Source organism: Salvelinus fontinalis, chromosome 1 (genome assembly GCF_029448725.1).
Source record: "Salvelinus fontinalis isolate EN_2023a chromosome 1, ASM2944872v1, whole genome shotgun sequence".
Classification (NCBI taxonomy): Eukaryota; Metazoa; Chordata; class Actinopteri; order Salmoniformes; family Salmonidae; genus Salvelinus; species Salvelinus fontinalis.
In genome coordinates, this window is record NC_074665.1 from 10,211,057 (window position 1) to 10,236,085 (window position 25,029).

General features: G+C 51.0%; 1 protein-coding gene across 6 annotated transcripts in view; it reads right to left on the bottom strand.

Moving 5' to 3' along the window:
• The window catches only part of si:ch211-130h14.4 (uncharacterized), a 76,498-nt gene that overhangs the window by 22,269 nt on the left and 29,200 nt on the right, over positions 1 to 25,029 (bottom strand). For 5 of the 6 annotated variants that reach the window (XM_055866001.1, XM_055865919.1, XM_055865786.1 and 2 more), the window contains 5 exons: positions 24,696 to 24,776; positions 23,492 to 23,633; positions 22,031 to 22,152; positions 17,851 to 18,255; positions 2,776 to 2,847 (listed from right to left, as the gene is read on the bottom strand). In XM_055866001.1, the coding sequence (XP_055721976.1) occupies positions 2,776 to 2,847; positions 17,851 to 18,255; positions 22,031 to 22,152; positions 23,492 to 23,633; positions 24,696 to 24,776 (822 nt within the window). The remainder of the gene's footprint in view (positions 1 to 2,775; positions 2,848 to 17,850; positions 18,256 to 22,030; positions 22,153 to 23,491; positions 23,634 to 24,695; positions 24,777 to 25,029) is intronic. The other variant, XM_055866164.1, reaches the window with a different exon arrangement.

Genomic DNA, 25,029 nt, shown 5'->3' on the forward strand with positions numbered 1-25,029 from the left:
TGGTAGCCATGCTGGTTAAGTGTGCCTTGAATTTTTTATAAATCACTGACAGTGTCACCAATAAAGCACCCCCACATCATCACACCTTCTTCTCCATGCTTCACGGTGGGAACCACATATGTGGAGATCATCCGTTCACCTACTCTGCGTCTCAAATTTGGACTCATCAGATCAAAGGACAGATTTCTACCAGTCTAATGTCTTGGCCCAAACAAGTCTCTTCTTATTATTGGTGTCCTTTAGTAGTATCTTTGCAGCAAATCGACCATGAAGGCCTGATTCACGCAGTCACCTCTGAATAGTTGATGTTGAGATGTGTCTGTTACTTGAACTCTGTGAAGCATTTATTTGGGCTGCAATTTCTGAGGCTGGTAACTAATGAAGGTATCCTCTGCAGCAGAGGTAACTCTGGGTCTTCCTTTCCTGTGGCGGTCCTCGTGAGAGCCAGTTTCATCATAGCACTTGATGGTTTTTTCAACTGCAGTAGAAGAAACTTTCAAAGTTCTTGAAATGTTCCGGATTGACTGACCTTCATGTCTTAAAGTAATGATGGACTGTCGTTTCTCTTTTCTTATTTGAGCTGTTCTTGCAATAATATGGCTTGGTCTTTTACAAAATAGAGATACCTTCTGTATAACACCACTATCTTGTCACAACACAACTGATTGGCTCAAATGCATTAAGAAGGAAAGAAATTCCACAAATTAACTTTTATCAAGGAACACCTGTTAATTGAAATACATTCCAGGTGACTACCTCGTGAAGCTGGTTGAGAGAATGCCAAGAGTGTGCAAAGCTGTCATCAAGGCAAAGGGTGGCTACTTTGAAGAATCTCAAAAATAATATATATTTTGATTTATTTTACACTTTTTTGATTACTACATGATTCCATATGTTATTTCATAGTTTTGATGTCTTCACACTATTATTATATAATGTAGAAAATAGTAAAAATAAAGAAAAACCCTTGAATGAGTAGGTGTGTCTAAACTTTTGACTGGTACTGTATATGATACAATATACACTGAGTATACAAAACACTAAGAACACCTGCTCTTTCCATGACATAGACATAGACATAGTCATTATTAGGACAGTGTTCTTAATGTTTTGTATACTCAGTGTATAAGATGCATGAAATCTCACTGGACACAAACAGCTATGAAACAGTTAACATACTATAGAGTTAGAGTTAACATACCACTGGGTTAGAGTTAACATACCACAGAGTTAGGGTTAACATACCATAGAGTTAGGGTTAACATACCACAGAGTTAGGGTTAGGGTTAACATACCACAGAGTTAGGGTTAACATACCATAGAGTTAGGGTTAACATACCACAGAGTTAGGGTTAGGGTTAACATACCACATAGTTAGGGTAAACATACCACAGGGTTAGGGTTAACATACCACAGGGTTAGAGTTAACATACCACAGAGTTAGGGTTAACATACCACAGAGTTAGGGTTAGGGTTAACATACCACAGGCTTAGAGTTAACATACCACAGGGTTAGGGTTAACATACCACAGAGTTAGGGTTAACATACCACTGGGTTAGGGTTAACATACCACTGGGTTAGGGTTAACATACCACAGGGTTAGGGTTAACATACCACAGAGTTAGGGTTAACATACCACAGAGTTAGGGTTAGGGTTAACATACCACAGAGTTAGGGTTAGGGTTAACATACTACAGAGTTAGGGTTAACATACCACAGAGTTAGAGTTAACATACCACAGAGTTAGGGTTAACATACCACAGAGTTAGGGTTAGGGTTAACATACCACAGAGTTAGGGTTAGGGTTAACATACTACAGAGTTAGGGTTAACATACCACTGGGTTAGGGTTAACATACCACAGAGTTAGGGTTAACATACTACAGAGTTAGGGTTAACATACCACTGGGTTAGGGTTAACATACCACAGAGTTAGGGTTAACATACCACAGAGTTAGGGTTAACATACCACAGAGTTAGGGTTAACATACCACAGAGTTAGGGTTAACATACCATAGAGTTAGGGTTAACATACCACAGGGTTAGGGTTAACATACCACAGAGTTAGAGTTAACATACCACAGAGTTAGGGTTAACATACCACAGAGTTAGGGTTAACATACCATAGAGTTAGGGTTAACATACCACAGGGTTAGGGTTAACATACCATAGAGTTAGGGTTAACATACCACAGAGTTAGGGTTAGGGTTAACATACTACAGAGTTAGGGTTAACATACCACAGAGTTAGGGTTAACATACCACAGAGTTAGGGTTAACATACCACAGAGTTAGGGTTAGGGTTAACATACCACAGAGTTAGGGTTAACATACCACAGAGTTAGGGTTAACATACCACAGAGTTAGGGTTAGGGTTAACATACCACAGGGTTAGGGTTAGGGTTAACGTACCACAGGGTTAGGGTTAACATACCACAGAGTTAGAGTTAACATACCACAGAGTTAGAGTTAACATACCACAGAGTTAGGGTTAACATACCATAGAGTTAGGGTTAACATACCACAGGGTTAGGGTTAACATACCACAGAGTTAGGGTTAACATACCATAGAGTTAGGGTTAACATACCACAGAGTTAGGGTTAACATACCACAGAGTTAGGGTTAGGGTTAACATACCACAGGGTTAGGGTTAGGGTTAACGTACCACAGGGTTAGGGTTAACATACCACAGAGTTAGGGTTAACGTACCACAGGGTTAGGGTTAACATACCACAGAGTTAGGGTTAGTATACCACATAGTTAGGGTTAACATACCACAGCTGGCATCACCGTCTTCAAGTTCTTCAGAAAACTAGGCTGAAGGGTTGCAAACTTGGGAACCTTCACCTGTAAGTGGCGCATGCATGACATTCAAGTCAAAACAATAACCGTTTAATTCATTTATATTGATTTAATAAAATATTTATCCTGTGGTTTATTGAGAAGAGGAAACCAGAGTGTCACTGAGTGCCAGAGTTGTCATGACGGCAGGGGACACTTCCCACACTCCCCTGTGTCCCATGTGGCTCTCACTTTCCTCTCCTCCTCTCACCCCATCCCTCACTTTCCTCTCCTCTCACACCCCATCCTTCACTTTCCTCTCCTCTCACCCCATCCCTCACTTTCCTCTCCTCCTCTCACACCCCATCCTTCACTTTCCTGTCCTCTCACACCCCATCCCTCACTTTCCTCTCCTCCTCTCACACCCCATCCCTCACTTTCCTGTCCTCTCACACCCTATCCCTCACTTTCCTGTCCTCTCACAGCCCATCCCTCACTTTCCTGTCCTCTCACACCCCATCCCTCACGTTCCTTTCCTCTCACACCCCATCCCTCACTTTCCTGTCCTCTCACACCCCATCCCTCACTTTCCTCTCCTCCTCTCACACCCCATCCCTCACGTTCCTGTCCTCTCACACCCCATCCCTCACTTTCCTGTCCTCTCACACCCCATCCCTCACTTTCCTGTCCTCTCACACCCCATCCCTCACGTTCCTGTCCTCTCACACCCCATCCCTCACTTTCCTGTCCTCTCACACCCCATCCCTCACTTTCCTCTCCTCCTCTCACACCCCATCCCTCACTTTCCTCTCCTCCTCTCACACCCCATCCCTCACTTTCCTATCCTCTCTCACCCCATCCCTCACTTTCCTGTCCTCTCTCACCCCATCCCTCACGTTCCTCTTCTCCTCTCACACCCCATCCCTCACTTTCCTGTCCTCTCACACCCTATCCCTCACTTTCCTGTCCTCTCACAGCCCATCCCTCACTTTCCTGTCCTCTCACACCCCATCCCTCACGTTCCTGTCCTCTCACACCCCATCCCTCACTTTCCTGTCCTCTCACACCCCAACCCTCACTTTCCTCTCCTCCTCTCACACCCCATCCTTCACTTTCCTGTCCTCTCACACCCCATCCCTCACTTTCCTCTCCTCCTCTCACACCCCATCCCTCACTTTCCTGTCCTCTCACACCCTATCCCTCACTTTCCTGTCCTCTCACACCCCATCCCTCACGTTCCTGTCCTCTCACACCCCCATCCCTCACGTTCCTGTCCTCTCACACCCCATACTTCACGTTCCTCTCACACCCCATCCTTCACTTTCCTGTCCTCTCACACCCCATCCCTCACTTTCCTCTCCTCCTCTCACACCCCATCCCTCACTTTCCTGTCCTCTCACACCCTATACCTCACTTTCCTGTCCTCTCACACCCCATCCCTCACTTTCCTGTCCTCTCACACCCCCATCCCTCACGTTCCTGTCCTCTCACACCCCATACTTCACGTTCCTCTCACACCCCATCCCTCACTTTCCTCTCCTCCTCTCACACCCCATCCCTCACTTTCCTGTACACTCACACCCTATCCCTCACTTTCCTGTACTCTCACACCCCACCCCTCACGTTCCTGACCTCTCACACCCCATACTTCACGTTCCTTTCCTCTCACACCCCATCCTTCACTTTCCTCTCCTCTCACCCCATCCCTCACTTTCCTCTCCTCCTCTCACACCCCATCCTTCACTTTCCTGTCCTCTCACACCCCATCCCTCACTTTCCTCTCCTCCTCTCACACCCCATCCCTCACTTTCCTGTCCTCTCACACCCTATCCCTCACTTTCCTGTCCTCTCACAGCCCATCCCTCACTTTCCTGTCCTCTCACACCCCATCCCTCACGTTCCTGTCCTCTCACACCCCATCCCTCACTTTCCTGTCGTCTCACACCCCATCCCTCACTTTCCTCTCCTCCTCTCACACCCCATCCCTCACGTTCCTGTCCTCTCACACCCCATCCCTCACTTTCCTGTCCTCTCACACCCCATCCCTCACTTTCCTCTCCTCCTCTCACACCCCATCCCTCACTTTCCTGTCCTCTCACACCCCATCCCTCACTTTCCTATCCTCTCTCACCCCATCCCTCACTTTCCTGTCCTCTCTCACCCCATCCCTCATGTTCCTCTCCTCCTCTCACACCCCATCCCTCACTTTCCTGTCCTCTCACACCCTATCCCTCACTTTCCTGTCCTCTCACAGCCCATCCCTCACTTTCCTGTCCTCTCACACCCCATCCCTCACGTTCCTGTCCTCTCACACCCCATCCCTCACTTTCCTGTCCTCTCACACCCCATCCCTCACTTTCCTCTCCTCCTCTCACACCCCATCCTTCACTTTCCTGTCCTCTCACACCCCATCCCTCACTTTCCTCTCCTCCTCTCACACCCCATCCCTCACTTTCCTGTCCTCTCACACCCTATCCCTCACTTTCCTGTCCTCTCACACCCCATCCCTCACGTTCCTGTCCTCTCACACCCCCATCCATCACGTTCCTGTCCTCTCACACCCCATACTTCACGTTCCTCTCACACCCCATCCTTCACTTTCCTGTCCTCTCACACCCCACCCCTCACATTCCTGTCCTCTCACACCCCATACTTCACGTTCCTCTCCTCTCACACCCCATCCTTCACTTTCCTGTCCTCTCACACCCCATCCCTCACTTTCCTCTCCTCCTCTCACACCCCATCCCTCACTTTCCTGTCCTCTCACACCCCATCCCTCACGTTCCTGTCCTCTCACACCCCATCCCTCACTTTCCTGTCCTATCACACCCCATCCCTCACTTTCCTCTCCTCCTCTCACACCCCATCCCTCACGTTCCTGTCCTCTCACACCCCATCCCTCACTTTCCTGTCCTCTCACACCCCATCCCTCACTTTCCTGTCCTCTCACACCCCATCCCTCACGTTCCTGTCCTCTCACACCCCATCCCTCACTTTCCTGCCCTCTCACACCCCATCCCTCACTTTCCTCTCCTCCTCTCACACCCCATCCCTCACTTTCCTCTCCTCCTCTCACACCCCATCCCTCACTTTCCTATCCTCTCTCACCCCATCCCTCACTTTCCTGTCCTCTCTCACCCCATCCCTCACGTTCCTCTCCTCCTCTCACACCCCATCCCTCACTTTCCTGTCCTCTCACACCCTATCCCTCACTTTCCTGTCCTCTCACAGCCCATCCCTCACTTTCCTGTCCTCTCACACCCCATCCCTCACGTTCCTGTCCTCTCACACCCCATCCCTCACTTTCCTGTCCTCTCACACCCCAACCCTCACTTTCCTCTCCTCCTCTCACACCCCATCCTTCACTTTCCTGTCCTCTCACACCCCATCCCTCACTTTCCTCTCCTCCTCTCACACCCCATCCCTCACTTTCCTGTCCTCTCACACCCTATCCCTCACTTTCCTGTCCTCTCACACCCCATCCCTCACGTTCCTGTCCTCTCACACCCCATACTTCACGTTCCTCTCACACCCCATCCTTCACTTTCCTGTCCTCTCACACCCCATCCCTCACTTTCCTCTCCTCCTCTCACACCCCATCCCTCACTTTCCTGTCCTCTCACACCCTATCCCTCACTTTCCTGGCCTCTCACAGCCCATCCCTCACTTTCCTGTCCTCTCACACCCCATCCCTCACGTTCCTGTCCTCTCACACCCCATCCCTCACTTTCCTGTCGTCTCACACCCCATCCCTCACTTTCCTCTCCTCCTCTCACACCCCATCCCTCACGTTCCTGTCCTCTCACACCCCATCCCTCACTTTCCTGTCCTCTCACACCCCATCCCTCACTTTCCTCTCCTCCTCTCACACCCCATCCCTCACTTTCCTGTCCTCTCACACCCCATCCCTCACTTTCCTATCCTCTCTCACCCCATCCCTCACTTTCCTGTCCTCTCTCACCCCATCCCTCATGTTCCTCTCCTCCTCTCACACCCCATCCCTCACTTTCCTGTCCTCTCACACCCTATCCCTCACTTTCCTGTCCTCTCACAGCCCATCCCTCACTTTCCTGTCCTCTCACACCCCATCCCTCACGTTCCTGTCCTCTCACACCCCATCCCTCACTTTCCTGTCCTCTCAAACCCCATCCCTCACTTTCCTCTCCTCCTCTCACACCCCATCCTTCACTTTCCTGTCCTCTCACACCCCATCCCTCACTTTCCTCTCCTCCTCTCACACCCCATCCCTCACTTTCCTGTCCTCTCACACCTTATCCCTCACTTTCCTGTCCTCTCACACCCCATCCCTCACGTTCCTGTCCTCTCACACCCCCATCCATCACGTTCCTGTCCTCTCACACCCCATACTTCACGTTCCTCTCACACCCCATCCTTCACTTTCCTGTCCTCTCACACCCCACCCCTCACATTCCTGTCCTCTCACACCCCATACTTCACGTTCCTCTCCTCTCACACCCCATCCTTCACTTTCCTGTCCTCTCACACCCCATCCCTCACTTTCCTCTCCTCCTCTCACACCCCATCCCTCACTTTCCTGTCCTCTCACACCCCATCCCTCACGTTCCTGTCCTCTCACACCCCATCCCTCACTTTCCTGTCCTATCACACCCCATCCCTCACTTTCCTCTCCTCCTCTCACACCCCATCCCTCACGTTCCTGTCCTCTCACACCCCATCCCTCACTTTCCTGTCCTCTCACACCCCATCCCTCACTTTCCTCTCCTCCTCTCACACCCCATCCCTCACGTTCCTGTCCTCTCACACCCCATCCCTCACTTTCCTATCATCTCTCACCCCATCCCTCACTTTCCTGTCCTCTCTCACCCCATCCCTCACGTTCCTCTCCTCCTCTCACACCCCATCCCTCACTTTCCTCTCCTCCTCTCACAGCCCAATCTTTCACTTTCCTCCCCTCTCACACCCCATCCCTCACTTTCCTGTCCTCTCACACCTCATCCCTCACTTTCCTCTCTTCCTCTCACAGCCCATCCCTCACTTTCCTGTCCTCTTACAGCCCATCCCTCACTTTCCTGTCCTCTCACACCCCATCCCTCACGTACCTCTCCTCTCACACCCCATCCCTCACTTTCCTGTCCTCTTACAGCCCATCCTTCACGTTCCTGTACTCTCACACCCCATCCCTCACGTTCCTGTCCTCTCACACCCCATCCCTCACGTTCCTGTTCTCTCACCCCCCCATCCCTCACGTTCCTGTCCTCTCACACCCCATCCCTCACGTTCCTGTCCTCTCACACCCCATCCCTCACTTTCCTGTCCTCTCACACCCCATCCCTCACTTTCCTCTCCTCCTCTCACACCCCATCCCTCACTTTCCTCTCCTCCTCTCACACCCCATCCCTCACTTTCCTGTCCTCTCACACCCCATCCCTCACGTTCCCTGACCTCTCACACCCCATCCCTCACGTTCCTGTCCTCTCACAGCCCATCCCTCACTTTCCTGTCCTCTCACACCCCATCCCTCACGTTCCTGTCCTCTCACCCCCCCATCCCTCACTTTCCTGTCCTCTCACACCCCATCCCTCACTTTCCTCTCCTCCTCTCACACCCCATCCCTCAATTTCCTGTCCTCTCACACCCCATCCCTCGTTCCTGTCCTCTCACCCCCCCATCCCTCACGTTCCTGTCCTCTCAACCCCCCATCCCTCACGTTCCTGTCCTCTCACACCCCATCCCTCACATCCCTGCCCTCTCACCCCCCCCCATCCTTCACGTTCCTGTCCTCTCACCCCCCCCCCCCCCATCCCTCACGTTCCTGTCCTCTCACACCCCTACCACCTGTAAGCCAGTGGCAGCAGTAACCCTAACACTATATGCCACATCCTGGCTGTGTGGGCCATCATCCTGATTATCTTGCCACTCTTAATGAAATATTCTATATGATCCCAGGAAGTCCCCCATTCACCCTCTCCAAATAGCTAAATAGAAAAGGAAGGAAAGAAACAATTGTAGCAATTTTTGCGAATGGCGACAGTGTAGGGCGGCAGGTAGCCTAGTGGTTAGAGCGTTGGACTAGTAACCCGAAAGGTTGCTGGATTGAATCCCCGAGCTGACAAGGTAAAAATCTATCGTTCTGCCCCTGAACAAGGCAGTTAACCCACTGTTTCTCAGCTGTCATTGTAAATAAGAATGTGATCTTAACTTACTTGCCTAGTTAAATAAAGGTTCAATTAAAAACAGCCCTTGCATCCTAGCCTGTAGGCAGACCAGCTAACCACTGCTACAATAAGAGTTCAACCATTTGGGGGGGAGACGGAAGATGACAGACGGCCAGCGTTTCAGCTGGTGAGAAATAACATCCCAGCAGACGAAGCTGGATGTAATGATGCCATCTCAACCAGTTTTACCGCTGGGAGGTTTGGACCTGTCAATGGTTGGGGTCTGAGTGAAGCGCTGTCTCAACCAGTTTTACAGCTGGGAGGTTTGGACCTGTCAATGGTTGGGGTCTGAGTGAAGCGCCGTCTCAACCAGTTTTACAGCTGGGAGGTTTGGACCTGTCAATGGTTGGGGTCTGAGTGAAGCGCTGTCTTCCCACACAGAGACATCACCTACAACCCAAACACTGTTAGGAACTGAGAGTGAGTCAAACCAGTTGTTGATGGATGACCCATGCCAGGCAGCGGGGCGGACCTGAGACCCTACCCTGCCTCCCTCACCTCAACTACCCTCTCCTCCCTCACCTCAACTACCCTGCCTTCCTCACCTCAACTACCCTGCCTTCCTCACCTCAACTACCCTGCCTCCCTCACCTCAACTACCCTCTCCTCCCTCACCTCAACTACCCTGCCTCCCTCACCTCAACTACCCTGCCTTCCTCACCTCAACTACCCTGCCTCCCTCACCTCAACTACCCTCTCCTCCCTCACCTCAACTACCCTCTCCTCCCTCACCTCAACTACCCTGCCTCCCTCACCTCAACTACCCTGCCTTCCTCACCTCAACTACCCTGCCTCCCTCACCTCAACTACCCTCTCCTCCCTCACCTCAACTACCCTGCCTCCCTCACCTCAACTACCCTGCCTCCCTCACCTCAACTACCCTGCCTCCCTCACCTCAACTACCCTGCCTCCCTCACCTCACCTCAACTACCCTGCCTTCCTCACCTCAACTACCCTGCCTCCCTCCCCTCAACTACCCTGCCTCCCTCACCTCAACTACCCTGCCTCCCTCACCTCAACTACCCTGCCTTCCTCATCTCAACTACCCTGCCTCCCTCACCTCAACTACCCTGCCTCCCTCACCTCAACTACCCTGCCTTCCTCATCTCAACTACCCTGCCTTCCTCATCTCAACTACCCTGCCTTCCTCACCTCAACTACCCTGCCTCCCTCACATCACCTCAACTACCGTCCCTCACCTCATCTCAACTACCCTGCCTCCCTCACCTCAACTACCCTGCCTTCCTCCCTCACCTCAACTACCCTGCCTTCCACACCTCAACTACCCTGCCTTCCTCACCTCAACTACCCTGCCTCCCTCACCTCAACTACCCCGCCTCCCTCACCTCAACTACCCTGCCTCCCTCACCTCACCTCAAATACCCTGCCTCCCTCACCTCACCTCAAATACCCTGCCTTCCTCATCTCAACTACCCTGCCTCCCTCACCTCAACTACCCTGCCTTCCTCACCTCAACTACCCCGCCTCCCTCACCTCAACTACCCTGCCTCCCTCACCTCAACTACCCGGCCTCCCTCACCTCACCTCAACTACCGTCCCTCACCTCACCTCAACTACCCGGCCTCCCTCACCTCAACTACCCCGCCTTCTTCACCTCAACTACCCCGCCTCCCTCACCTCAACTACCCCGCCTTCTTCACCTCAACTACCCTGCCTTCCTCACCTCAACTACCCTGCCTTCCTCACCTCAACTACCCGGCCTCCCTCACCTCAACTACCCCGCCTTCTTCTCTCAACTACCCCGCCTCCCTCACCTCAACTACCCCGCCTTCTTCACCTCAACTACCCTGCCTCCCTCACCTCAACTACCCCGCCTCCCTCACCTCCCCTGCCTTCCTCACCTCAACTACCCTGCCTTCCTCACCTCAACTACCCTCTCCTCCCTCACCTCAACTACCCTGCCTCCCTCACCTCAACTACCCTGCCTTCCTCACCTCAACTACCCTGCCTCCCTCACCTCAACTACCCTCTCCTCCCTCACCTCAACTACCCTGCCTCCCTCACCTCAACTACCCTGCCTCCCTCCCCTCAACTACCCTGCCTCCCTCCCCTCAACTACCCTGCCTCCCTCACCTCAACTACCCTGCCTTCCTCACCTCAACTACCCTGCCTCCCTCACCTCAACTACCCTCTCCTCCCTCACCTCAACTACCCTGCCCCCTCACCTCAACTACCCTCTCCTCCCTCACCTCAACTACCCTCTCCTCCCTCACCTCAACTCCCTGCCTCCCTCACCTCAACTACCCTGCCTCCCTCCCCTCAACTACCCTGCCCCCCTCACCTCAACTACCCTGCCTTCCTCACCTCAACTACCCTGCCCCCCTCACCTCAACTACCCTCTCCTCCCTCACCTCAACTCCCTCTCCTCCCTCACCTCAACTACCCTGCCTTCCTCCCCTCAACTACCCTGCCTCCCTCACCTCAACTACCCTGCCTTCCTCACATCAACTACCCTGCCCCCCTCACCTCAACTACCCTCTCCTCCCTCACCTCAACTCCCTCTCCTCAACTACCCTGCCTTCCTCACCTCAACTACCCTGCCTTCCTCACCTCAACTACCCTGCCTCCCTCACCTCAACTACCCTGCCTTCCTCACCTCAACTACCCTCTCCTCCCTCACCTCAACTACCCTGCCTTCCTCACCTCAACTACCCTCTCCTCCCTCACCTCAACTACCCTGCCTTCCTCACCTCAACTACCCTGCCTTCCTCACCTCAACTACCCTCTCCTCCCTCACCTCAACTACCCTGCCTTCCTCACCTCAACTACCCTGCCTTCCTCACCTCAACTACCCTGCCTTCCTCACCTCAACTACCCTGCCTTCCTCACCTCAACTACCCTGCCTTCCTCACCTCAACTACCCTGCCTCCCTCACCTCAACTACCCTCTCCTCCCTCACCTCAACTCCCTCTCCTCCCTCACCTCAACTACCCTGCCTTCCTCACCTCAACTACCCTGCCTTCCTCACCTCAACTACCCTGCCTCCCTCACCTCAACTACCCTGCCTTCCTCACCTCAACTCCCTCTCCTCCCTCACCTCAACTACCCTGCCTTCCTCACCTCAACTACCCTGCCTCCCTCACCTCAACTACCCTGCCTTCCTCACCTCAACTACCCTTCCTCCCTCACCTCAACTACCCTGCCTTCCACACCTCAACTACCCTGCCTTCCTCACCTCAACTACCCTGCCTCCCTCACCTCAACTACCCCGCCTCCCTCACCTCAACTACCCTGCCTCCCTCACCTCACCTCAAATACCCTGCCTCCCTCACCTCACCTCAAATACCCTGCCTTCCTCATCTCAACTACCCTGCCTCCCTCACCTCAACTACCCTGCCTTCCTCACCTCAACTACCCCGCCTCCCTCACCTCAACTACCCTGCCTCCCTCACCTCAACTACCCGGCCTCCCTCACCTCACCTCAACTACCGTCCCTCACCTCACCTCAACTACCCGGCCTCCCTCACCTCAACTACCCCGCCTTCTTCACCTCAACTACCCCGCCTCCCTCACCTCAACTACCCCGCCTTCTTCACCTCAACTACCCTGCCTTCCTCACCTCAACTACCCTGCCTTCCTCACCTCAACTACCCGGCCTCCCTCACCTAAACTACCCCGCCTTCTTCTCTCAACTACCCCGCCTCCCTCACCTCAACTACCCCGCCTTCTTCACCTCAACTACCCTGCCTCCCTCACCTCAACTACCCCGCCTCCCTCACCTCCCCTGCCTTCCTCACCTCAACTACCCTGCCTTCCTCACCTCAACTACCCTCTCCTCCCTCACCTCAACTACCCTGCCTCCCTCACCTCAACTACCCTGCCTTCCTCACCTCAACTACCCTGCCTCCCTCACCTCAACTACCCTCTCCTCCCTCACCTCAACTACCCTGCCTCCCTCACCTCAACTACCCTGCCTCCCTCCCCTCAACTACCCTGCCTCCCTCCCCTCAACTACCCTGCCTCCCTCACCTCAACTACCCTGCCTTCCTCACCTCAACTACCCTGCCTCCCTCACCTCAACTACCCTCTCCTCCCTCACCTCAACTACCCTGCCCCCTCACCTCAACTACCCTCTCCTCCCTCACCTCAACTACCCTCTCCTCCCTCACCTCAACTCCCTGCCTCCCTCACCTCAACTACCCTGCCTCCCTCCCCTCAACTACCCTGCCCCCCTCACCTCAACTACCCTGCCTTCCTCACCTCAACTACCCTGCCCCCCTCACCTCAACTACCCTCTCCTCCCTCACCTCAACTCCCTCTCCTCCCTCACCTCAACTACCCTGCCTTCCTCCCCTCAACTACCCTGCCTCCCTCACCTCAACTACCCTGCCTTCCTCACATCAACTACCCTGCCCCCCTCACCTCAACTACCCTCTCCTCCCTCACCTCAACTCCCTCTCCTCAACTACCCTGCCTTCCTCACCTCAACTACCCTGCCTTCCTCACCTCAACTACCCTGCCTCCCTCACCTCAACTACCCTGCCTTCCTCACCTCAACTACCCTCTCCTCCCTCACCTCAACTACCCTGCCTTCCTCACCTCAACTACCCTCTCCTCCCTCACCTCAACTACCCTGCCTTCCTCACCTCAACTACCCTGCCTTCCTCACCTCAACTACCCTCTCCTCCCTCACCTCAACTACCCTGCCTTCCTCACCTCAACTACCCTGCCTTCCTCACCTCAACTACCCTGCCTTCCTCACCTCAACTACCCTGCCTTCCTCACCTCAACTACCCTGCCTTCCTCACCTCAACTACCCTGCCTCCCTCACCTCAACTACCCTCTCCTCCCTCACCTCAACTCCCTCTCCTCCCTCACCTCAACTACCCTGCCTTCCTCACCTCAACTACCCTGCCTTCCTCACCTCAACTACCCTGCCTCCCTCACCTCAACTACCCTGCCTTCCTCACCTCAACTCCCTCTCCTCCCTCACCTCAACTACCCTGCCTTCCTCACCTCAACTACCCTGCCTCCCTCACCTCAACTACCCTGCCTTCCTCACCTCAACTACCCTGCCTCCCTCACCTCAACTACCCTGCCTTCCTCACCTCAACTACCCTGCCTTCCTCACCTCAACTACCCTGCCTTCCTCACCTCAACTACCCTGCCTCCCTCACCTCAACTACCCTGCCTTCCTCACCTCAACTACCCTGCCTCCCTCACCTCAACTACCCTCTCCTCCCTCACCTCAACTACCCTGCCTCCCTCACCTCAACTACCCTGCCTCCCTCACCTCAACTACCCTGCCTTCCTCACCTCAACTACCCTGCCTCCCTCACCTCAACTACCCTGCCCCCCTCACCTCAACTACCCTGCCTCCCTCACCTCAACTACCCTGCCTCCCTCACCTCAACTACCCTGCCCCCCTCACCTCAACTACCCTCTCCTCCCTCACCTCAACTCCCTCTCCTCCCTCACCTCAACTACCCTGCCTTCCTCACCTCAACTACCCTGCCTTCCTCACCTCAACTACCCTGCCTTCCTCACCTCAACTACCCTGCCTTCCTCACCTCAACTACCCTGCCTTCCTCACCTCAACTACCCTGCCTCCCTCACCTCAACTACCCTGCCCCCTCACCTCAACTACCCTCTCCTCCCTCACCTCAACTACCCTGCCTCCCTCTCTCCTTCTCTCTCTCTCTTCCTTCTTTCCTTCCTTCCCATCCATCTGTCAGCAGTGGGCCAGGGTGAGTAATGCCAGCACAGCAGTTCTGTCCATCCACTATCGGCCTTCCCCTGCTCTCCTCCATCCCCTTCCAGTTCCCTCTGGTCTCTCCAGCTGTTTGCCCAGTTCCCTCTGGTCTCTCCAGTCAGGACTGTTTGCCCAGTTCCCTCTGGTCTCTCCAGCTGTTTGCCCAGTTCCCTCTGGTCTCTCCAGCTGTTTGCCCAGTTCCCTCTGGTCTCTCCAGCTGTTTGCCCAGTTCCCTCTGGTCTCTCCAGCTGTTTGCCCAGTTCCCTCTGGTCTCTCCAGCTGTTTGCCCAGTTCCCTCTGGTCTCTCCAGCCAGGACTGTTTGCCCAGTTCCCTCTGGTCTCTCCAGTCAGGACTGTTTGCCCAGTTCCCTCTGGTCTCTCCAGTCAGGACTGTTTGCCCAGTTCCCTCTGGTCTCTCCAGTCAGGACTGTTTGCCCAGTTCCCTCTGGTCTCTCCAGCTGTTTGCCCAGTTCCCTCTGGTCTCTCCAGTCAGGACTGTTTGCCCAGTTCCCTCTGGTCTCTCCAGCTGTTTGTCCAGTTCCCTCTGGTCTCTCCAGTCAGGACTGTTTGCCCAGTTCCCTCTGGTCTCTCCAATCAGGACTGTTTGCCCAGTTCCCTCTGGTCTCACCAGTCAGGACTGTTTGCCCAGTTCCCTCTGGTCTCACCAGTCAGGACTGTTTGCCCAGTTCCCTCTGGTCTCTCCAGTCAGGACTGTTTGCCCAGTTCCCTCTGGTCTCTCCAGCTGTTTGCCCAGTTCCCTCTGGTCTCTCCAGCTGTTTGCCCAGTTCCCTCTGGTCTCTCCAGCCAGGACTGTTTGCCCAGTTCCCTCTGGTCTCTCCAGCCAGGACTGTTTGCCCAGTTCCCTCTGGTCTCTCCAGTCAGGACTGTTTGCCCAGTTCCCTCTGGTCTCTCCAATCAGGACTGTTTGCCCAGTTCCCTCTGGTCTCACCAGTCAGGACTGTTTGCCCAGTTCCCTCTGGTCTCTCCAGTCAGGACTGTTTGCCCAGTTCCCTCTGGTCTCTCCAGTCAGGACTGTTTGCCCAGTTCCCTCTGGTCTCTCCAGCTGTTTGCCCAGTTCCCTCTGGTCTCTCCAGCTGTTTGCCCAGTTCCCTCTGGTCTCTCCAGTCAGGACTGTTTGCCCAGTTCCCTCTGGTCTCTCCAGCCAGGACTGTTTGCCCAGTTCCCTCTGGTCTCTCCAGCCAGGACTGTTTGCTCAGTTCCCTCTGGTCTCTCCAGTCAGGGCTGTTTTCCCAGTTCCCTCTGGTCTCTCCAGTCAGGACTGTTTGCCCAGTTCCCTCTGGTCTCTCCAGTCAAGACTGTTTGCCCAGTTCCCTCTGGTCTCTCCAGTCAAGACTGTTTGCCCAGTTCCCTCTGGTCTCTCCAGCCAGGACCGTTTTCCCAGTTCCCTCTGGTCTCTCCAGTCAGGACTGTTTTCCCAGTTCCCTCTGGTCTCTCCAGTCAGGACTGTTTTCCCAGTTCCCTCTGGTCTCTCCAGCTGTTTGCCCAGTTCCCTCTGGTCTCTCCAGTCAGGACTGTTTGCCCAGTTCCCTCTGGTCTCTCCAGCTGTTTGCCCAGTTCCCTCTGGTCTCTCCAGCCAGGACTGTTTGCCCAGTTCCCTCTGGTCTCTCCAGTCAGGACTGTTTGCCCAGTTCCCTCTGGTCTCTCCAGCTGTTTGCCCAGTTCCCTCTGGTCTCTCCAGCTGTTTGCCCAGTTCCCTCTGGTCTCTCCAGCTGTTTGCCCAGTTCCCTCTGGTCTCTCCAGCTGTTTGCCCAGTTCCCTCTGGTCTCTCCAACTGTTTGCCCAGTTCCCTCTGGTCTCTCCAGTCAGGACTGTTTGCCCAGTTCCCTCTGGTCTCACCAGTCAGGACTGTTTGCCCAGTTCCCTCTGGTCTCTCCAGTCAGGACTGTTTGCCCAGTTCCCTCTGGTCTCTCCAGTCAGGACTGTTTTCCCAGTTCCCTCTGGTCTCTCCAGCTGTTTGCCCAGTTCCCTCTGGTCTCTCCAGTCAGGACTGTTTGCCCAGTTCCCTCTGGTCTCTCCAGCTGTTTGCCCAGTTCCCTCTGGTCTCTCCAGTCAGGACTGTTTGCCCAGTTCCCTCTGGTCTCTCCAGTCAGGACTGTTTGCCCAGTTCCCTCTGGTCTCTCCAGTCAGGACTGTTTTCCCAGTTCCCTCTGGTCTCTCCAGCTGTTTGCCCAGTTCCCTCTGGTCTCTCCAGCTGTTTGCCCAGTTCCCTCTGGTCTCTCCAGTCAGGACTGTTTGCCCAGTTCCCTCTGGTCTCTCCAGTCAGGACTGTTTGCCCAGTTCCCTCTGGTCTCTCCAGTCAGGACTGTTTTCCCAGTTCCCTCTGGTCTCTCCAGTCAGGACTGTTTGCCCAGTTCCCTCTGGTCTCTCCAGTCGGGACTGTTTGCCCAGTTCCCTCTGGTCTCTCCAGTCAGGACTGTTTTCCCAGTTCCCTCTGGTCTCTCCAGTCAGGACTGTTTGCCCAGTTCCCTCTGGTCTCTCCAGTCAGGACTGTTTGCCCAGTTCCCTCTGGTCTCTCCAGTCAGGACTGTTTTCCCAGTTCCCTCTGGTCTCTCCAGCCAGGACTGTTTGCCCAGTTCCCTCTGGTCTCTCCAGTCAGGGCTGTTTTCCCAGTTCCATTGTGACACAGAGGTATGTGAGACATGGGTCCTTCGTCCTCTGTCCATATATGTCCATCTCAGTACCTCAACATAGCATCACTTTCTCATCCTAGCTCTTCCAGCTATTCTATGTTTCAATCCAATTCAAATGGGTTTTATTGGCACAGGACACATACTGTATCAAGTGGAAAAAACAATCCTTCTCTCTGTCTCTCTGTTTCTCTGTCTCTCTCTCTCTCTCTCTCTCTCTCTCTCTCTCTCTCTCTCTCTCTCATATTATACCTCTTCTCTACTGTCTATTATTCTCTACTCTCTACTGAATACGTACAGAAAATCATCTATCTTTTTTTGCTCTTGGGACAGAATTAATCATTCTGGTTATTTTTTTAAAATAAACATATTTTTGCACAAGATGATTGCTGTTCTTGGATTGAGACTCAAGGGAGGGAGGGAGAGGGTCAGGGCAGGGGATGACACTATCCCTCCTGCAGGTGTGTTTGCCTCTCAGCGTCTCATTAAGTGTGTGTGGTTTGACACGTACCTTGGGAAACATTTGCTCAGTATAGTCCTGTTCCTGCTGCTGTGAGAAGAGGCAGGCTGCAGAGTTCTCCCCAGACCCTCTTTCTGGAAGTTTCTCCCCAGACCCTCTTTCTGGAAGTTTCTCTCCAGACCCTCTTTCTGGAAGTCTCTCTCCAGACCCTCTTTCTGGAAGTCTCTCTCCAGACCCTCTTTCTGGAAGTCTCTCCCCAGACCCTCTTTCTGGAAGTTTCTCTCCAGACCCTCTTTCTGGAAGTCTCTCTCCAGACCCTCTTTCTGGAAGTCTCTCCCCAGACCCTCTTTCTGGAAGTTTCTCTCCAGACCCTCTTTGTGGAAGTCTCTCTCTAGACCCTCTTTCCGGAAGTCTCTCTCCCGGCATAAGCCTTCTTCCTGTCTCTGAAGGGACAATCTGTGAGCAAACATTAAATGACACACTGAGATAGGCCTCACAGTCAGTTAGCTCCGGTTTGAACACTCCCCACCCCCCAGAATGAAATGGCACAAACTAGCTACTCGATTGGATTCTGCAAGCGATTTGATTCAAGCTAGCTAGGGAACACAGCACTTGGTTTTGGGTTTCAAGATTAGTAGGACCAGAACCTCACACCCTAACTGGTAAGGTAGCCCACCCAATCTACCTACCTCATCCCCATGCTGTTTTCTTTACTTTTCTGCTCTTTTGCACACCAGTATCTCTACTTGCACATCATTATCTGCTCATTTATCACTCCAGTGTTCATCTGCTAAATTGTAAGTCTTTGCTCCTATGGCCTATTTATTGCCTACCTCCTCATACCTTTTGCACACACTGTATATTGACTTTCTTTTTTTCTACTGTGTCATTGACTTGTTTATTGTGTTATTGGCTTGTTTATTGTTTATTCCATGTGTAACTCTGTGTTGTTGTTTGTGTCACACTGCTTTGCTTTATCTTGGCCAGGTCTCAGTTGTAAATGAGAACTTGTTCTCAACTAGCCTACCTGGTTAAATAAATGTCACAAACATGACGCTGGAGAGACGAAGCAGGTACGGGGAGTAACATTTAATAAATAACGGACATGGAACGAGACATAAACAGCGTTAGCAAACAGAAAACAATCAATGCAGAAGCGGGGAACAGAGCTGGGGAACTGACACATATAGGGGAGGAAATGAACAGGTGATAAGAGAGTCCAGGTGAGTCCAATAACGCTGATGCGCGTGACGAGGAAAGGCAGGTGTACGTGATGGATGGCAGGAGTGAGTGATGCAAGGGATTCTGGCTCCCTCAAGCGCCAGGGGGAGGGGAAGAGCGGGAGCAGACGTGACAATAAAGGTGAAATAAAAAATACATTTTAAAAAAGGTCCTCTTCAGGGGGACCTTCCTCCCTGTGCTGCCCAGTCGGCAGGCCTGTCGGTCGGGTAACACATCACCGTACGGATACCCCTCATCCTCCCTGGCCACCACATCTCTATGCAATGTGTGTGTGAGCCGCACAGTACGTGTCGCATTGTTAATATATTCCTAATGATGTGCTACTTCTCAAGGGTACCCTGGTGGTGACGACACTCACACCCGATAACACTGATCTCTGGGATGAAGACACACTTTGTCTGGCGGTTGGTAACTGGCACCACAGAGGAGCTAGAGGAGAGAGGAGCAGGATGGGGTTTACTCACAGCACAGAGGAGAGAGGAGCAGGATGGGGTTTACTCACAGAGGAGAGGAGAGAGGAGCAGGGTGGGGTTTACTCACAGCACAGAGGAGAGAGGAGCAGGATGGGGTTTACTCACAGAGGAGAGAGGAGCAGGATGGGGTTTACTCACAGAGGAGAGAGGAGAAGGGTGGGGTTTACTCACAGAGGAGAGAGGAGCAGGATGGGGTTTACTCACAGAGGAGAGAGGAGCAGGGTGGGGTTTACTCACAGCACAGAGGAGAGAGGAGCAGGGTGGGGTTTACTCACAGAGGAGAGAGGAGCAGGATGGGGTTTACTCACAGAGGAGAGAGGAGCAGGATGGGGTTTACTCACAGAGGAGAGAGGAGAAGGGTGGGGTTTACTCACAGAGGAGAGAGGAGCAGGATGGGGTTTACTCACAGAGGAGAGAGGAGCAGGATGGGGTTTACTCACAGCACAGAGGAAAGAGGAGCAGGGTGGGGTTTACTCACAGAGGAGAGAGGAGCAGGATGGGGTTTACTCACAGAGGAGAGAGGAGCAGGGTGGGGTTTACTCAAAAGGAGAAAGAGAGAGAACAGAGAGGAGAGAAGTGATGGGAAAGGGGAGATACCTAGTCAGTTGTACAACTGAATGCCTTCAACTGAAATGTGTCTTCCGCATTTAAACCCAAACCCCTCTGAATCAGAGAAGTCCAGAACCAAATCACCAACTCACATTTGTGCACGAGCCCGTTACTCAAATAAATTAGACGTTTATGACGTTAACATCAAAAGTTAATTTCCAGTGAGTCAACACATAGCACATACCTCATAAACGTAAATCCTGACACTGACTAAGATTCTCTCTGCTGAGAAGGAGTCTGCCTTTTATACGCTTTCCATTTAGTGAGGTCAAAATACCTGTGTGCGCTCTGTACAGTACTGACATAGCTAATACTCCATACGGATCATACACAGACAGCTGTGAAATTCAACACGATGATGAGATCACAACTAGACTAGTCCATAAGAAACAGGGGAAACGTAAATAGAATTATAAATCACATAAATAGCTAAACAGATGGTTTCATACTAAATGAGCAAAGCACTGCGCCGCGGTTCCCTAGTTTGGAGGGGGGGGGTATTTCTTGGGGATGTGGGGACTGCCGTCCTGGTAGGGGCGTGTGTGTGTGTGTGTGTGTGTCTGTACGTGCGTGTGTTTGTACGTGCGTGTGTCTGTGCGTGCGTGTGCGTGTGTGTGCGTGCTTGTGTGCGTGCGTGCGTGCGTGCGTGGCTGTCGCCCCGCCTGCCACAGGTGAGAATTCACACCGATGGAAGAATTGTCAGAGCCAGGCCCAGCTACTCTTCTTCCCAGCATCTTGATGCCCTGGTGGGCTACACCAGAGCTCTGCTGGCCTGGGTTCAAATACTAGTTCACATCTGATATTGAAAAAGGTATGAGAGGGATATTGAAACAAAATGTGAAGCCACAGTCCATGCCTAAACACTGCCACCTACTGGTACATGAGGGGTAATGTACTTCAGTGACAATGAGTCTACCGTCCAGATACCTACCTCTATGTACCCTGCTCAGCTTGGTAACGGAGTTGTGTTCATTTCAGCTAAGCTATCACATCTACACATTTAAATGTTGATCAGCTTCCAAACTCATTTGCGTAGACTAAATAACATTGAATAGTTGAAAGTAACTCTTCTTCTTAAACAAGCTGGATGTGTAACGGTAGTCCTCCTCCTCTTCAACCGAAAAGGAGGAGTAGTGATGGAACCAAGGCGCAGCGGGTTGTGAACACATAATTTATTTAAAGACAAGACGAAAAAACACGAACTTCACTATAACTAACAAAACAACAAACGGAGTAGACAGACCTGGACGACGAACTTACATTAAACACGAAGAACGCACGAACAGGGAAAATAGACTACACAAAATGACGATGTACAAAAACAAACCGAACTGTACAAAAACAAACCGAACAGTCCCGTATGGTGCGACAAACACTGACACAGGAGACAACCACCCACCACGAACACTGTGAAACAACCTACCTAAATATGACTCTCAATTAGAGGAACGCCAAACACCTGCCTCTAATTAAGAGCCATACCAGGCAACCCTTAAACCAACATAGAAACAGAAAACATAGAATGCCCACCCAAAACTCACGTCCTGACCAACTAACACATACAACAAACTAACAGAAATAGGTCAGGAACGTGACAGGATGTGACAGTAAATTCAGAGTGAGGTTGGGTATTATGAAGGCTACATTGACTTCTGAATAGCCCAAAGGACACCATTATTTCAACGTGAAGCTAGGTTTACTATCATTCGTCCACGGTTGATTATATCTTTAGAAGTTGAGAAGTAGTTACCATTGGCCCTGTAAATAGGATGTTTCATTCTCTGTACGCCTCACATCTCCTGCCCCTCCAGCTTTGTCTTCATGAGGACATCCTGAACTGACTGAATTGAAAACCGAATTGAGTTTGGGGACATTCAGGTCGACTTAATTGAGCAGCACTGACTCACCCGGTCCAGGTGTCTTCTCTCCGCGGTGGTGACGTGAATTCTAGGGAGCTTTACTAACATCTCCTGCTGGCTCCAACCCCATCCCGCTGACATCACATCAGGTGTGGAGCGGCTGCCAATCACTGTCAAGGCCATAAAGCACATCAACATCACAGGCTCAGAATGGCGCCCTATTCCCTTTATAGTGCACTACTTTTGACCAGAGCCCTATGGCACCCTATTCCCTATATCGTACACTACTTTAGACCAGAGCCCTATGGCACCCTATATCAGGAATTACCAAACTGGGGTATGCGCAATGCCGACGGGGGTACGCCAAATAAAAATGTGATTCACATTAAAAAAAATATTATAATAATATTTCTTCACCTTTTCAAACAGTCCATTTAGTAAGGCCAACACTCAAATTGAGGGTACGATTAAGATGTTGGAGTTTGCACTGTCTGTACTAACAAGGACAACTCACAGGTCTTTCCTTCATTGTATGATTTTTTGTGTGCAAATGAACTCAAGCTTACGGACAATGTCAAAAGCGAAGCACCTGAGTGAGTTGGGTGCGCAATCACGCAGGTACTTTACAGAAACGGGTGACACAAACAACTGGATTCGTTATCCCTTTCATGCCCTGCCTCCAGTCCACTTAACGATATCTGAACAAGAGAGCCTCATCAAAATTGCAACAAGCGGTTCTGTGAAAATGTAATTTAATCAGAAGCCACTGCCAGATTTCTGGATTGGGCTGCGCTCAGAGTATCCTGCCGTGGCAAATCACGCTGTTAAGACACTGATGCTCTTTGCAACCACGTACCTATGTGAGAGTGGATTCTCGGCCCTCACTAGCATGGAAACTAAATACAGGCACAGACTGTGTGTGGAAAATGATTTAAGACTGAGACTCTCCAATACAACCCAACATTGCAGAGTTATGTGCATCCTTTCAAGCCCACCCTTCTCATTAACCTGTGGTGAGTTATTCACGACTTTCGATGAACAAATAAGGTTTTATATGTAAGATTGTTAAATACAGAGCAAAATGGTTGATTATTGTTATATTATTATTTGTGCCCTGGTCCTACAAGAGCTCTTTGTCACTTCCCACGAGCCGGGTTGTGACAGAAACTCCCACTCATTCTTATATTTAATAACGTATAGTGTGTGTGGCAGGCTTAACATGATGGTCAAAAACAACATTTGAGAGTGTGCTGACCCTGGTGCTAGAGGGGGTACAGCTGGAGGTTGAATGTTTGAATGGGTACGGAACTATAAAACGTTTGGGAACCACTGCCCTTTATAGTGTACTACTTTTGACCAGAGCCCTATGGCAACCTATTCCCTATATCGTACACTACTTTTGACAAATATCACTCAAGATAATCTTTCATCCATTGCCTAAGCTTTCGAGAAACTAAGCCCTTTCCCGTTACAATGTTGACAACGAAGATAACAAGATGAGAACTCAACTCCTCTTCCTGATCTCCTGTAGTGTTCTCTGCAGCTGGACTGGACCACGGTTGTGGTGGTTAACCGTGAAACAGAAGTCCTCTTGGTCCTGGAGGGTCTTCAGACAACCATGCCGAGACAACTGGTTCTGAAGGCCCAAGATCTCAGAGGGGAGATAGAGATATAGAAGAGATAGAGATATAGAGGAGATAGAGATATAGAAGAGATAGCGATAAAGAAGACATATAGAATAAATAGAGATAAAGAAGATATAGAGATAGAGTAGAGATATAGATAAATATAGAGATACAGAAGAGATAGAGAAGAGATATAGATAAAGATAGAGATTGAGATAGAGAAGCGATAGAGATAGAGATGGAGATAGAGAAGAGATAGAGATGAGATAGATATAGAGAAGTGATATAGAGGTAGATATTAAGAAGATAGAGGTAGAGATTAAGAAGATAGAGGTAGAGATAGAGATTGAGAAGATATAGAGATAGCGATAGAGGTAGAGATTAAGAAGATAGAGGTAGAGATAGCGATAGAGGTAGAGATTTGGAAAATAGAGGTAGAGATTGAAAAAATATAGAGATAGAGATTGAGAAGAGACAGAGATGTAGAAGAGATAGAGAAGAGATAGAGATATAGATAGAGAAGATATAACGATAGAGAAGAGATAGTGATATAGAAGAGATAGAGAAGAGATGGAGATAGAAAAGAGATAGAGGTAGAGATATAGAAGAGATAGAGAAGAGATTGCGATATAGATGGCGATATAGATAGAGAAGAGAGAGATATAGAAGAGATAGATGTAGAGAAGAGATAGAGAAGAGATGGAGATATAGATAGAGAAGAGAGAGATATAGAAGAGATAGTGAAGAGATATATATATAGAGAAGAGATAGAGAAGAGATAGAGATAGAGATATAGATAGAGAAGATATAACGATAGAGAAGAGATAGTGATATAGAAGAGATAGAGATATAGAAGAGATAGAGAAGAGATAGAGATACAAAAGTGATTAGAGGTAGAGGTAAAGAATTGGGACAACGTTATGACATTGGGTTGGAGGGCTACGCTAAGCAATTCAGCTACTACTCTATGCTAGCTATATAAACTGCCAAGGAGCGTCAATATCTTATAAACATTTTTCTTTTAACTGGTCTTATTATCTAATAACTAATGATCATCACGGACACCATACTGTATGTGTGAGGCTTACCAGGTAGTAGCTGGTTTGAGGAAGAGACCTCAGGTATGTGTTGTCATGGGAGAGAGTAGAACAGGTCAGCTTCCTCAGTTTCTGAGGAAATATACAGATGTAGAACCTTAATTTAAGCCAGTTTTCAATAGAAAGAAAATGATCCTGCAGCAAAAGGAAATATGAATTATTATGTGGTTAATCATTAATGTACATTTTTATAGGAGTTGATACATTTTTCGTAACTGGAAATATTAAACTTCAGAGTTAAACTTACAGGAGGGTGACTCTCCAGGAACAGGGTTGGAGTTAAAACCTACAGGAGGGTTTCTCTCCAGGAACAGGGTTGGAGTTA